The 16,379-nt window shown below is 34.3% G+C and overlaps 1 protein-coding gene across 1 annotated transcript in view; it reads right to left on the minus strand.

Moving 5' to 3' along the window:
- Positions 1-13,536, minus strand: part of GABA-B-R1 (gamma-aminobutyric acid type B receptor subunit 1) — a 418,797-nt gene extending 405,261 nt beyond the window's left edge. The window contains exon 1 of the mRNA XM_074182811.1: positions 13,183-13,536. Coding sequence (XP_074038912.1) covers positions 13,183-13,185 — 3 coding nt within the window. The 5' untranslated portion in view covers positions 13,186-13,536. The remainder of the gene's footprint in view (positions 1-13,182) is intronic.
- Between the last annotated feature and the right edge of the window lie 2,843 nt (positions 13,537-16,379).

Genomic DNA, 16,379 nt, shown 5'->3' on the forward strand with positions numbered 1-16,379 from the left:
CTTCAGGTCCAGACGGAATAACAACCCTCATTAAAAATATTCACTCCTACATATTGAAACCATCAGTACACATAATTAACTACCGCACCAATGGAAAGAATCTAGAGTCACCCAAGTCTTGAAATTTGGAAACCGAAATAAAATGAATAATTATCGTTCCATCTCTGTCATCAATACTTTATCAAAGGTTTTTGAAAAATCCCTCACAAAACGACTTAAGTATTGAATTTTTTAATAGATATCATGCACTCACTGAACGACAATTCGGTTTCATCAACAATTCCAACACAAAAAATGCCATAATAGATTGTATAGGTCAGACAGTTGAAGCCTTGAATAAATCATCAAAGTGCCTAGCGGTATTGATTGATTTAGCTAAGGCTTTTGATACAGTCTCACATGAGATTCTATTGAACAAACTCTCAACATACGGAATTCGAGGCCATGCATTAGACTTGTTGCAGGACTATTTGTCACAACTTGCACAAAAAGTGGAAATCGGGGACCAACTCAGTGGGCCATTAATTATATGTATTGGTGTTCCCCAGGAACCAGTTTTGGGCCCAATTCTGTTCCTTGTATACAGTAACGCTAATCCCAAATACAAAATTTCAATAGCCATATCATTTGTTGAGCTGATGGCACAGCACTAATATTCAGAGATTACAGTCGGCACAATATCTTCAATCGAGCTGAGAAAGACCTACAGAAATTAGAAATCAATCTGGTTCAACAATAACCTACTGAATATTAATATAAAAAATACAAAATGTATATGCTTTTCATTAAACTCTGACGACTAACCCCCTATCAACAAACTCAGAATACACATGCCCTCCTGCACTAAGAATATGTCATGCAACTGCCCAGAAATAGAAAAAGCAACGTCCATAAAATATCTGGGCGTAGTTATTGACCAACATCTGAGCTGGGAAGAACACATTTCCCAAGTTATAAAAAGGATGTGACTTCTTATGTTCAAATTCTATACCTTTAGGGGAATACCCTCTCAAAGGAATGTATTAATTTTATATAATTCCTTGGCAGAATCTATTCTCAAGTATTGTATTGTTGTGTGGGGAAGAGCATTCAATAATGACATCAATTGCCTACAAACAACCCAAAACTTGTTGATGAAAATCACATTTAAAAGAGCTAGACGGAACAGCTATACGAGAAAACTAAAATATTCAATATTAGATACTTATGCAGCTACCACTGTTTCATATGGATATTCTTTAATATTCAGAAATTTAGTTTTATCGCTCACAAAACGAGAAGATTAGTCGAAAACTTGTGTATCAAAATTCCACTGTTTAAAAAAGTCATATACAAAGGATTTTTTTCTTTTTCGAACCCAAACCATACAGCCTCCTTCCAACACACCTGAAAGAAATGAAAAAATTAAGTAAATTTGAACTGACCCTCAAGCAATACATTCAAGAGTACCTGATGACCCCTTTCGCTGCATTATCATCATCATTATGATTAGCAATTTTTTATTATAATTTATATTTTCTAAATTTATATTATTTCCTTGTACTTTTTATTTACGCTTACATTTTTTACTCTCTACGACTGCTGTTATAAGCATATAATAATGTTATTACAGAAGTTGAATACTTCTTCAAGTGTGGTGGAAAAAGCACAACAAAACAGGGGACATACGCCCAGGTGTATTCTACCCCACTCTGGGAAAAACCAGAGTATTATTGTATAAAGATGTATATATTGTATCGTATTGTATATGAATACATTATTTTAGACTGTATCAGGAGAAATGATAGGAATGTACCTTTAATTAAACTTATTTCAATTCCGTTTTGTACACATCGTACGATTCCAATGTAGTTTTTCTGAAGCTGAATGAAGAAAGAAAGAACTAATCAATACGGTTCATTGTAAGATTTTCACTATAAATATATTTATAGTGAATTTATAGTGAAAGTCATACAATAAACTGTATCGATTAGTTTTTTAATATGGATTTTCATCAAGTATCGGCCAGTTCTATTCAAATAAAGAAAGAAAGAATTAAAAAAATACTCTTCTTTTTTGACTAGGATGTTGATAACTATCCTTGTGCGTGAATTTTCGGTCTAGCACCATATCCTTCCTTTGTTTGAAGGTGATTGACAATGTTTCGTGATGAATTTCACTAGTTCGGACTTCCATTGTCTACTATATAAAATGATTTGAAATCCCTGAAACAAGTAAAAGAGAATAATTAAAAAAGAATAGTTGAAAATAACAATTATATTAAGCAACAATAAACCTGAAATGAAATGGTAGTGAAATAACCTACAAGTAAAAATATAATAATTGAATAAATAAATATTAAAGGAATGCAAAAAAGAAAATAAAAATAAAAAGTGGATTCCAAGTCACTAACGTGACTTGGAATCTCTACACTTTTTATTTTTTTATTATTTTCTTTTTTCATTCCTTTAATATTTATTTATTCAATTATTATATTTTTACTTGTAGGTTATTTCACTACCATTTCATTTCAGGTTTATTGTTGCTTAATATAATTGTTATTTTCAACTATTCTTTTTTAATTATTCTCTTTTACTTGTTTCAGGGATTTCAAATCATTTTATATAGTAGACAATGGAAGTCCGAACTAGTGAAAAACCATATCCTTCCATTAGTACATCTAGCTCTTGTTCAGTCTCCATGGTGAACAGGAAACATAACTGAAGAATTATATTGGGGAAACAACATCAAAACAAACAGTTTTCAAACCCAACCAAGAAGATTCAACAAAGCCTCAGGTCGGCTAAAGAAAAAAGGGATCCACTATCAGCAGCAGGGATTTATCGCATACCATTTGTGGAAAGGTATACATCGAAACCACCAAAAGATCCATGGAAACAAGACTGAAGGAACATGAAAGAAACTGCACACTAAACCAAATAGACGAGTCAGCTGTAACCGAACACGCACTTGGTGATGAAAACCACAGGATCGGCAACGGGAGGCAATAGAAATCCACAAACAGGTAATTTTAACAGAAAAAAAAGCTGTGAACTTCAATCGAATATGGTGTCCCATTCTTAGAAGTTCAAGAATAGCAAACATCATCACGGCAGGTAGAAAAGGGTCAACGAACATTATTGGCAATTTACCAAATGCAGGTACAGGTATTATCACACCAGACTACCTGAATCGATATAAACACGCTTTACCTAATTTACCTGAGCCAGACACAGATATATCGGATATATTAACTCTGAGGAAGCTAGCCACTTGTGCCCAAGAAACGTTGGGAAGAAACTCTAAGAATACATGGCCTTCAAACCTGGAAAATAGTGACGCTAAAAACCTCAGCAATTTCTGATTTACCCAAGTAATCTGAATAACCGTTGCAGGAGAATATGAGTGTGTTAATTATTTTGTCATTAACATTTACTTTTTTTATACCATTGTATTTAAGGCAATGTGTCTTTTGCCGGGCATAATAAATATTTTTTCTCGCACAGCCCAGGACTTCTACAGTGAGATCATCAACGCCATAATGTTTTTCGCTTATACTGACCTAATTTTTTGCTTGGTTTCTCTATTAGATGGCTCTCTGCTCTTTTTTGGTCTATGTAGTTAATATATGCCTCTTTATAATGTTTTCTAGCTCTGGTTCATGTTAACACTCGTTCCAGTTGTGCTCTTTGAATTCAAACTGGTTCAATACTAGTGATATTTTACCCTGTTGACTAATAATTTCACTCAGTGTATTAGAACGACTCATGATTTGTTTTCAAAATATTGCACACTTCATATAAACACTGGTTAGTCTCCAAAACAGAACGGAAATTATGCTCTATCTCGGCCTTCCCCAAAAACTTCTATAGTGATCCCCGTACGAAGATTAAGGGATTTGGACGATTCCACCAATCTGCGCCCTATTTATCCAATCCCAACCATAGCGAAAAACATTGAGAAAATTTTTAAGGAGACAAAAATTCAATAGGAAGCAACCATCTCGGATTCCAGGCTGAAAAAGCCACTATCATGCAATTTTTCCATTTTTATGTGAACTTCATTTGGAAATAAATGCTGCAGACACATTTTTTCGTCTTTCCAAGACCTTTCATTGCGTCAATTATGATATACTGCTGAGAAAACTCCACCAATATGATATCGCAGGGCATGAATAAATGGTTTAAACAACGGAAGTCTCAGGAATGAAGCCAATCAAAACAGGTGTACCACAGGGTTCTGTGTTGGGTCCCATTTTATAATTTATATGTTGATGATTGAACAACGATTGATACATCTGGCAGCTTCGCGCTTTTTGCGGAAGGAACCAGCATTTTATGGAAAGAGAAAAACACAATTGGGTTGAATTATGTTATCCGACTAGGATAAAACAAAAAAGTTGTGTGGTGCTAATCTGCTGTCCCCGAATGCCAAGAAATGTGTAATTTTATTCAAATGTTTGCTTGAGAAACTTCCCAGGGACAATGGTATCTTGCAAAATAAGTTTAACACAAAATTCTTGGGTGTATTCATTGATAATAATAGGCTAATCTTTGATGAACACGTTAGACAGCTCAGGAATCAGTTATCCTCCAGATGTTTTGCACTGATAGTGGTCTCTAAGGAGCTGGATTTTAAAAATGCAAAAATTGGCTACCACGCTTCAATTGATTTCCAACTTCGATATGAAATACCGTTTTGAAGAGTATGTATTCCAACTTTTTTATCTTCCGTACTTGTAATACGAAAAAGAACTATATCAAACCCAGGGATTCATGCAGAGGAATATTCATAGCACTGTTCATCTTACAGACGATTCGCTTACTCAACGTAAATAGAACAGAAATTGACTAAATTACCACTCCATATTCGACTCGAAGTAGTGACTTTAGTCTAAGACTCCTCACCTCAAGTCTAGTTGAGGATTCATTTTTTCATAATCAAGCCAAATCATAATCATCTGCCAGTAAGCATAAAATCGAATAACTTTTTTCACAAGTATTCTAGAAGGACCGTAAAAATCTTTTGAATATTCCCTATTATATCAATCAATCAATCAATCAAATATACTTTATTGTCTAAAGAACTACATCTTGTAGACAAAGTCATAAATGATATGTAAGATACAAAAATCTACATAAAAAAACATACACAATTCAAACAAAATACAATAAACATAAGCTAAAAATGTGAAATACACTGAGATATTCAGCTGGAAATAACAAGACATAGAAATAAAAGTTGAGATTCAAGTGAATCGTCAAGATACTCCTGAACTGAATGATAGGCCCTATCAACAAGTAGCATTTTAACTGCTTTTTGAATTTGTTAAGCACTATAATTTCTTTAATTCGGGCTGGTAAGTGGTTAAACAGTTTGATTCCGTTGAATATAATTGAATCCCTAACAAGGGAGCTCGCAGGAATAGGCAGATCTATGTTACTATTGTGGCTACGAGTATTATATGAGGAAGGGGGAGATGCACAAGAATATTTTTTTTATCAAGCAAATTGATTCCAAGATAAACAGGGCAGCTACTGTTAGAATACCGTGAGCTATGAAAAGAGGCTTGCATGGATCCCTGGGAGCTGCTTTGCACATATATCGGACAGCCCCTTTTTGGAGCACAAAAATCATTTGAAATAAATTTCTAGAACAGACTCCCCAGAAGGCAATTCCATATTTAATATGGGGATCTATTAGAGCGAAATAAGCTGTTCTTGAATGGGAGTAGCCTAGTTCTCTAGAAATTACTCTTAGTGCATAGGCTTCTTGCTTAAGTTTATTGTGTGATTTTTAAATTTCAGTTTATCATTAATGTTCAACCCTAGAAATTTATAATTATGTATTCTGTCTAAGATTTTGTCACCAAGGCAGATCTCAGGTAAGTTGCAGTGGAAAGTAAGTATGCTAGTTTTATTGATAATAAATGATAACTTATAGCAGTCGCACCATTCTTTGATTTTGTTGATGTCAGCTGAGATGGCATCTTGAAGGGTAGGAATGTCCTTGTTGTGCCATAATAAAGTGGTGTCATCAGCAAAGAGAGTAATTGTGGCCGTTATATCTATAAAAGCTAAGTCATTTATGTAGATAAGAAACAAAATTGGGCCAAGGATCGATCCTTGTGGTACACCACATTTGATAGTTTGAGTTGTTTTAACCACCTGTTTGCGACCTGATAAGTACGAATGAAACCAGTGGAGAGTGTTGCCTCTGAAGCCATACTGTTGCAACTTATTAAGAAGGATCTCAAAGTTGACGCAGCCGAAAGCTTTCGATAGATCACAGAAAATAGCAGCGACTGCTTCTTTAGCGTTATATTCGGAGTATATCGTTTCTAACAGAGAGAACATAGCATCATTAGTATCCTTATTTGCTTGGAATCCAAATTGACGAGAAGTAAGGATGTTATTATCATTACAAAAACATAAAATTCTGCTTTTCACTAGTTTTTCTATGAGTTTAGCAAGGATGGGAGTAAGTGCTATAGGCCGGAAGTTGGAAGGGTCATCATAGTCTACAAGAATACTTCAATGGTTCTACTTAGTGGATTTTTTGTGTTATTTTCAAAGTGAAGGGTTCATTCACCTATATTGAATATTGTACATTTGATCTACTAAGTTGAGTTAGTGTAAGATTTGATAATTTATAGTTTTTCATTTCATTACTGATTTATATTTTTTTAAATTTTGTAATTCACTTCGCCAACAAGTTTTTCTTGTGATAATAAAGCATATTTATTATTTTTATTATGCCATTATAACTATACATGTCATGTTGGTTATGGTGTTAGCGAAACGCGTCTAGAATTGAAAAAATGTTTGTGCAAATTATTAGATTATTATCATTGACGGTGTTATTAATTTTTAACAAGTAATAGGTGAGCCTATCCATGATTTCATCATAAGACAATATTTCTTTGAGTTCGTGAGGAGGAAGCTCTAATATTGATCAATTTGTTGACACGACACTGCAAGTGAAAATTATTTGAAGATTTGGGTATCATCATCATAGCTGTAGATATTGGTTTGTATGGAAACTGTGAATAACAAACAGATTCCTGAGGTGAATCCCGGCAAAGATTCCAACACAATCTGAAAATTTTTGACTCATTATCACACTTTGAATACTACCTGATAAATAACTTTTGAAGAAGTTCCGCCGAATCTGAGAAGAATACAATGTAATTCAAGTGGGCTATCAGCATCAAAAGGTAATTCTGTCAAACACCATATAGTAATCGATAAGAAATAAGATACTCGATTCATAACTGTCAATAGTTGTGTGTATATCGTCGACTACTTTCAACAATGCTGTTGAATAGCTGAATCTAAATCAAGACACAGTTAGTAAATCATTTCCCTAAAAGTACTGATTGAAGATCAGTGGAGTTATTTAGATCAATGACCTTTGTTAGTGGAATTAAAACATTTCATTTTCATGCAGAGGTGGATAGATTGAACAAAATATATTTCTATCTATATGGAAATGTAATAATTCCTCTGACAAAGGTCAATGATCCAAAGAACTTCACTGACTTGGGTTATTGTTTTCATTTTCCAAGAAATCTCTTTGTTTCACTTACCACGGCATCAAACTGGAACCCACTTTTTACGTCGAAACTACAAAAAATTATACATTTTTGAACGGTTGGATATGATCCACCGAAAAATCAGCATGAGCTTGTATATTGTGAATCAAGATTTTCTTTCAAAGTAAAAGCACAGGCCTGATGAATGGAAATTTAATTGGAAATAAAAGTTTTCTTTCAAATATTTTCTCTTTATTTTTAACAAATTCACGATATTTCGCTTGAAACCATTAAAATCACAGTCATACTTTGTTTTGTAACAAAGTGTTGTTGAGTCAGTGAATTTGTTATAGAATGAAGTTCTGTTCGTCTCCGCTGTTATATAAATCTTTTCCGTTGTGAGTCAACTTTAATAAAGCATGCATGCCGAAAGTAGAGCATACTACATAAAGTACGGGGCTGCAAACCCTGCCTCATTTAAGAATCTCATTATTTCAATGATCTTGACATCCCGTCTGTACGATTTTCTTGTCTCACGTAAGCACTAGGACAGTTCGAGTACCCTGTTTCCAGGTGAACAACAAAAAGGAAAAGACTCTTCCATTTGTTAGTTCGCGAATCCTATTATTTTCGAAATATATTTATGTTTCAGTACGTCCAATGAAGAAAATAACAATGGTACTACAGATAATAGAATGGTAGAAAATACAGGAGATAATGTACAGTTGGCCTCAATAGTATTGAAGATGTTAGTTCCAGTTCCCTTTTGTGCTGAAACTCCTCTAAAGGTTTTGTTATTTGAATTACAGTATGCTGGAGTTTTTAGAAAATATTATATAGATATTTTGACAATACGACAACCTCAAATTTTGACGTTTCAAAATTGATATTTTCGCTTTTTATAGTAGCCTGCCTCTTTATGGAATCATTTGAATGGTACAGAACATAATATTTAAATTTTTTTCAACTATGCGTGTTTTAAAGCCGTCTTCAAGAGTAAAATTTCACTCATGCATTGTCATGACTTCAAATTGTGTTTACTATACTGATTATGTGGACACTCATAGATCACAAGTGATTGATAAGCTGATGACACGAACCATCGCCTTCATATATGGGGCCTAGACTCCACGTTGGTGAACATTTTCGAAGATACACTCAAAAACCTTTCAAAAGGACCACCTGCGAAGTCAACTGAAGAACTGCTTGCAAAGAGCAAGAAACGGTTCAGAACCACTGGTAGGCTTTTCATTGGACATTATCCATTTAGAGTACACCTGAACAAAATGGTGCTGTACAATGGAGAAGATAGCTTCAGGTAATGCAACAAGGGGACATGTATATGGTATGACACTCACGACACAGTTACTACGAAAAGGTGGACTGATGGTTCGAGAATGTGTACGCCTAACATGCCTGCAAACACAGGATTGCGACTAATCATCGTGGGTTCCGAATTCTTTGAAATTATGTGGAAAAATCTTGAATACTGCAATGTTGACTATCATAAAAACATAAAAGATAATATTTTCGAGGAATGGTTTGAAAACACATTGATCCTAAATTTGGATGAGAATAGTGTAATAGTTCTTGACAACGCTTCCCAACATTCGCGACAGCTCATCAAAGTATCGAATAAAAATTCGAGGAAAGATGAAATACAAAGTTTTTTAATGGATAACAATTTGTATTTTGAAGATAACTATACCAAAAACCCACTACTTGAAGTTTTACAGACAAAAACACTTGAAAAAGTGTATGCCCTTGAGAGTATTGCTAAAAAGTATGGATACAACATATTGAGATTTCCCCCATATTTTCGTATTTTCAGTCGCATCGAGTTGATTTGGAGAAAATTGAAACAAAGCATCAGGTGTAAACATTATTTTCCAAAATTTGATAAGAAGGTAATAGAGGTAATCAAAGAAAAAGTTTTTAATATTACCGAAGAAGACTGACAGAAAAGAATTAGAAAATAATTTTAGTTGAAAAAGACTATATGAAGATTGGACACTTCCATATTAATGGTGGAAATAAATTCATTATTGATTCAAATGATGACAGTGATAGTGAAACAGAGAATATGGAAGAGGATATCAGAAGCTTTCGAAGAAAGTTAGTGAAGTGTTTTTGAGGCAATTGATTGTATATACATACTTTCCCACTCACATATATTAACGAACGAACACAGCAAACATAGAGCTAGTAACGAGACTTGGGGACAAGGAGGATTACGACCTCGTCCACGAGTCATGTAAGTACAAATCTAGGTGATTCTTGAAATAGCTTCAAAGCAGGAGCCGAAACATCCAAACGATGAAAATTACAGACGCGGTTCAAAACCCGGACAACAATATATCATATACAGTGTCACCATTAAAGTGCGAACCATATGAGAAACTTTTTTTTCGAAAAGTTTCAATTAAGTTCAACTTCGGCACTTGTTTGTGCTTTGAATTCAACTTTAAATGATGCGGCCAACTGCGACCCACTGACGTTCAGTGTTTGTCAAAATCAACTTTATTTTTGAAAAAAATTGAAAAAGTGCATTTCTAGATCGAATTTAACAAAAAGTTACTTGAAAAAGTTGTGTCTACGGCAATTTTATATCCATATGCCAAATTTCATGTAACTAGGATAAAGTTAACGTTTTGCTTATTTTTGACAGATATTCCCTTTATTTTAAAAAACAAGTTCGGTTAATTGTCATCAATTCATGTATACATAACAAACTCATCATGGAGTTTAACTTTTCTGATACATTTTTACGTATACGGACATTTTTAGAGAGAAATTGAAAATTTGCTATAAAAATTTTAACATGACTGGTGCAAAGTTTCAATCACTTGGCTATTTTCTTAAACAAACCTTTGATTTCGAAAAAGCAGAGGCAACTAAAAAAAATGCAAATAATTTCGATAGAACTGTTATTATTATTATAAATTTTGAACAACAATAAAATCATATAAAATACCAATGTGTACAAAAAATTACTTATTGATCTAAATGAGGTTGTCAAACAATTATAGCCTACATTTCAGTATGTCGTTCAATACAAATTATGGTCCTTCTACTGACATCTGTAACTGCATTTTTAATAAATCGGGAATTTTCATTTGCACAGCACTCGCGAATGGTATTTTCCAGATGTTGTATGTCAGTAAATGGTCTACTTCGGTACACTTTTTGTTTCATTGATTTGCTACGGATCCTATTTCTCTGAATTTCGACATTATCATTGACACAGTAGTATGTTGAACCTACTTGCCGGTATGGTGTATTCTCACCACATATTGAAACTATTTCTATTCTTTCCTGAAGAAACAACATTATTGCAACAATAACTGTTAAAAACTTGACAAGTAAATCAACAACTTGACACTACCATAGCATGCATTTTGTTTGTCAAGACCTACTTAAAAATGTTATTCAACGTGATTAAGCATCCTTACCGCCCTAGTTAGTGTTTATAAATAATCTGTAAATACTGAATATTGAAATTTCATGGAATTTCAACTCTAGTAATTTTATTAATACTTATTGCAGTTTTTGAGTTGTGTCTGCTTTTTCAAAATTGAAGGTACTGACGTTTGTTTAAGAAAATAGCCAAGTGATTGAAACTTTGCACCAGTCATGTTAAAATTTTTATAGCAAATTTTTAATTTCTCTTTAAAAATGTCCGTATGAGTAAAAATTTATCAGAAAAGTTAAACTCCATGATGGGTTTGTTATGTATACATGAATTGATGACAATTAACTGAACTTGTTTTTTAAAATAAAGGGGATATATGTCAAAAATAAGCAAAACGTTAATTTTATCCTAGTTGCATAGAATTTGGCATATGGATATGAAATTGCCGTAAACACAACTTTTTCAGGTAATTTTTTGTTAAATTCGATCTAGAAATTCACTTTTTCAATTTTTTTCCAAAAAAAAAGTTGAATTTGACAAACACTGAACGTCAGTGGGTCGCAGTTGGCCGCATCATTTTAAGTTAAATATAAAGCACAAACAAGTGCCGAAGTTAAACTTCATTAAAACTTTTCGAAAAAAAAGTTTTCCAATATTATATTGTGTAACGTTTCTATAGATGATATCTGATTCAATTCAAATAGCTGGTGTGTGGAGTAAAAACTGAATAAGAAAAAGTGATTTTTGATGTTCATATGAAAGTAATTGTTTTGAAGGTTTTTTCATTCGTTTGATTCAATATTCATGTGAAAGTAGTTGTTTCTTCTTCCAGCTTGTATCTGAAAGTTTCTTCTACGCATGCTCTAAACATCTTAGTGAAGAGTTCATTTCGAAATTGAATGCTTCCTTTCTTTCTTTCGGAGTTTTTGACAATTTTTTTGTATATATATGTATATATATATATATATGTATATATATATACGTATATATATATATATATATATATATATATATATATATATGTATGTATATATATATAATATATATAATATATAAGTGAAAGTTTTGCCTTTTTTTCAAAGAATCCATATTAATTGTCCCACCTGACCTATTTTTCAATCCTACCCATAAGTCTTGGTCCCCTCACTGGATTTCTAGGTTTGACTTCTCGTGGCAGAATTGTACACTTTTTATTTCCGATGATGATCATTCAAAAAACTGCTTATTTATTTGAATATACAGAAAAGTTGAACAATGGGATGATAGAAATTACAAACTTGTAAAACTCCGTATTAGTTATTGGTTTTTGAACCCCACTGAACATATTTTGGTGTTTCCTTTCCGAAGCTCCGTTCCATCAGATATATTCCTCATAGTCGTAGAGAGCTGCGGAGAATCATTCCTCAGAGTGGAACGGTGGAACGGTAGCCGGATGGTTTGAAGTGTATGGTTTGATCCATTTACTCAATCGACCGCTATGTGAACCGGTGTTTCAAACCGCAAGACCAAACGATTGATTTTCACTTCCTATCGTCCAATCCGTGCTTGGAATCACACGTCAAAAGGTAAGACCTCGTTAGTCCTCAGCTTGCACAAGTTCCGACTTTTGAGTTGTCGTTCGTAGGGCTGCGACAGCTGGGTAAAGGAAAAACAGATTTTAAAACAGAGAGACAGTCGAAGGGAGCTGTGGTGAATTATTCCTCAAACTCGTAGGGGGCTGTAAGGGAACTGGCCTCAGTCAGTTGTTAGAAAAGAAAGTTTCTGAATCCACAATCCGTATTAATTGTGTCACCTGACATATTTTCTATTTCTTCACACTGATCTCGGTCTTCTAGGTAGGTTTCAAGAGTTTATAGGCAAAAATACTGAATAAGATATTCAAGGAGTTTTCAATAAGTGGAATGTGTCAAATTCTGAATAATGAGTTTTTAATAAAAAAAGTATCTGCATTTCTAATTTGTTCAAAAAATCTTACTGAGAATTAAGCATGTCAACACATATTCTGGAACAAGAGTTGTTTCAGTCTCTTGTCAATAATGAGGCTTCAAAAAGTTTCGTGAAAGTTAGAGCATTACTTGAGAATTTCAGTCTTCTAATATTTCGAAACAATTCCCAGTAGGCACGTCAACCGTATTTTCCCAATGTGTTAAAAGTTTTGAGCATTCTGAAGTTGCCTGTCACCTTCACCTTCCGGTGCGACATATTTCTGACAAGTTTCTCGACACAGACGAAAGTTCATTAATTATTCAAAACTCACCATTATGTCATATTTCGCCACTTTTCCTTCGACGAACAGGTGAGATCTAACTGAAAAATTGTCTTCGCCCGAAAGTATGCGTCCATGTCACCCGAAAAAAAACACTCTCGAATCTACGAGAATCAAATAAAAAGTCTGGAGAAGAGCTCTGGGCACACCTCCTTTCCAGCATGAGTCGCAGGCGGCGGGGTCAAAACAAAAGACAGCGAGAGGTCCATGTTCGAATCCGAGTAGGTTTCTCGGTTAATCGCACATATTGATCACTTCTTTCGTTTCAGTCTGCAGTGAATTTCCCGCTGCGTTTTCACAAGTCTAGCGTAATCGCCCCAGCTCGGTACTGACTAGCAATATTAAACGGGACCGATTCTCCCACTCTACGATTCCCGACGACACGGCTGCTTTTCAGAGCTCGAGCTTTTGTAGGCAACCGCGCAACCTACAAGGATATTTCAGCAGCAGGAGTCGTACAGGGACGGACTTGATGATCCAGCTTTGCCCAGGAAAGGAAAGTTGTGCGCTTATGCAATGTGTGATGGACAACGAAAAAATGACAGTATGAGTGAAATTGTTTTACCTGGTGCATTTGTTCCAAATGTAAGTTTTTCGAATATTTTCTGTTTTAATATCATTTCAAGGTAATGAACTTGCATTTCACCTGGCACTACAGAAGAAAAGTCAGCTATCTGAACCAAACTTCTTATAACGTCCTCGGGGAGCTGTTTCCAAATCGTGATTTGCTCAACAAAAACTTGAAACTGAGACTATGCAAGTCACTGATCTTGTGAAAAGTTTCTTATTGCGACAGTATTTATGGACCTGCTTAAAGACAAACGGATGCTGTTCGTCTGCAGCAGGTGCTCCAACCTTTTTTACTCAAGGGCCACATTGAATCTTTTTGGGAATAGGCGGGCCAGCAATATTTCAGGGCTGAAAGTCGAGCCGCCCGCCCCAAAATTTTTTATAATCGAGAGCTCAGTGGTGGTTTTCGAGAGTTTCTTGCGTTAGTTTTTTAAGTTTCTTTGTTTCCTTATATAAATTTGTTGTTGTCTAAAAAAATTCACTGCGATAAAAAATCTGTTACTGAACAAACAATTATATTTGCTATAAAATAATATTTGTTCTGTAAAAGGAGGGTTATTTCAAGTAGACCTAATAAAAACACAGGATGATAAAAAACCAAATCTTTCCAATCTAATATATAAAAATGGATGTTTGTTGGTTGGTTAGTTGGTTGGTAAGTAATAAACTTCTACATCGCTCAACCGTTCGTGATGAAACTTGACATGTATAAGTAATTTTTCATAGAGCAGGTTTTTAGGCTATACATTTTTCTGTAACTCGCCAAAAAATGGATGTTTGTTGGTTGGTTGGTAAGTGATAAACTTCTACATCGCTCAACCGTTCGTGATGAAACTTGACATGTATAAGTAATTTTTCATAGAGCAGGTTTTTAGGCTATACATTTTTCTTTAACTCGCCAAAAAATGGATGTTGGTTGGTTGGTTGTTTGGTAAGTGATAAACTTCTACATCGCCTAACCGAGTGTGATGAAAGTTGACATGTATGAGTAATTTTTTATAGAGCAGGTTTTTAGGCTATCAATTTTTCTGTAACTCGCCAAAAAATTGATGTTTGTTGGTTGGTTGGTTGGTAAGTGATAAACTTCTACATCGCCTAACCGAGTGTGATGAAACTTGACATGTATAAGTAATTTTTCATAGAGCAGGTTTTTAGGCTATACATTTTTCTGTAACTCGCCAAAAAATGGATGTTTGTTGGTTGGTTGGTAAGTGATAAACTTCTACATCGCTTAACCGATTGTGATGAAACTTGACATGTATAAGTAATTTTTCATAGAGAAGGTTTTCAGACTATCGATTTTTCTGTAACTCGCCACTAGATGGTGCTGTAGAAAACTTTTTTGAAAGCACTGTTCTATAACGCTGCATACGCCTAAGTTAGTTGATTCTGATTCTGTCGAAACATTGGAACAGCAGCGATACAGCAACATAGTACTAGTTTACTATAAAATCTACTTTATTGAATTTTAAAGACAACTTTACAATACATGTGTTCACAATAAGGAAGTGTGTGAAGCAAAAAATATACTTTTTAGTGAGAGGATTGCATTTGTTTGCCACTTAATATTTCAGCCCATTCAAGGTCAAACTTTGTACTTCCGATCATTAGGATTGATTTCAAGTGTTCATCTGACAAGGACAATCTGTATTTAGATTTAACAAAGTTCATTTTTGAAAAAGCCTGCTCACACTTGTAGGTAGATTCAAATGAGAAAACATAGCACGAGCATTTTTTCTGGAAGAGAACTGTAAAATGAAAGTAGGTTACCTTCTTTGTAGCACTCCTGGAAATTGGTCTTGAGAGAGTCATTAGACGTTAACTCGATGACTTCGAATTGAACTTCTGCAGGCACTTTGTCTATGTCACACTTAAAAAGGTTTTGAAACAACTGAATGTCTTCTGACGCACGGTCAAAATCTTCAAAATGGTCATCAAACTGTTGTCGTAGCTTACGCACGATTCCTAAGCAGTAACTAAGCATGAAACTCAAATATTATGGTTTTGATAGTGCTGCCTTATTTCTCATCTGGTCTTATTTACTTGGTCGATCTCAAAAAGTTGTTGTTGATGGTCATCACTCCTTACCTCTTGATATTCTATCAGGAGTACCACAAGGTTCCATTTTGGGACCTTTATTGTTCATCATTTATACTACTGACATTATCTCGTCCATCAAGAAATGTAAAATACAGGCGTATGCTGATGACATACAATTATACATGCACTTTAAAATAGATGAGTGTGCTGAGGCACAAAATCTCTTCAACACTGATCTTGATTTGATCAATGGGCTATCAAGTGAACATGATTTGAAAATTAATCCTAATAAAACAATGATGATGCACTTTGGATCGCAGAAGAATCGTAAATTTGCAGAAAACAATTTCCGTTTAGAACTAGGTTATACTATGTTGACTCCTGTCAATACAGCTAAAAACTTAGGGGTCATGCTTGACACTGATCTTAGATTTACTAGTCATGTTAAAAATTTAATGAAAAAAGCTTATATGTCATTGAAACTGTTATACTGTAATCGTTTTATTTTGAGCCAACCTCTAAAAAGAATGCTCTGTGATAGTTTGGTGCTAAGCCATTTCAACTACTGTGACTTCATA

Source organism: Leptinotarsa decemlineata, unplaced genomic scaffold (genome assembly GCF_025532065.1).
Source record: "Leptinotarsa decemlineata unplaced genomic scaffold, Ldec_3_MD MMD2_tig00026328_RagTag_RagTag, whole genome shotgun sequence".
Lineage (NCBI taxonomy): Eukaryota > Metazoa > Arthropoda > Insecta > Coleoptera > Chrysomelidae > Leptinotarsa > Leptinotarsa decemlineata.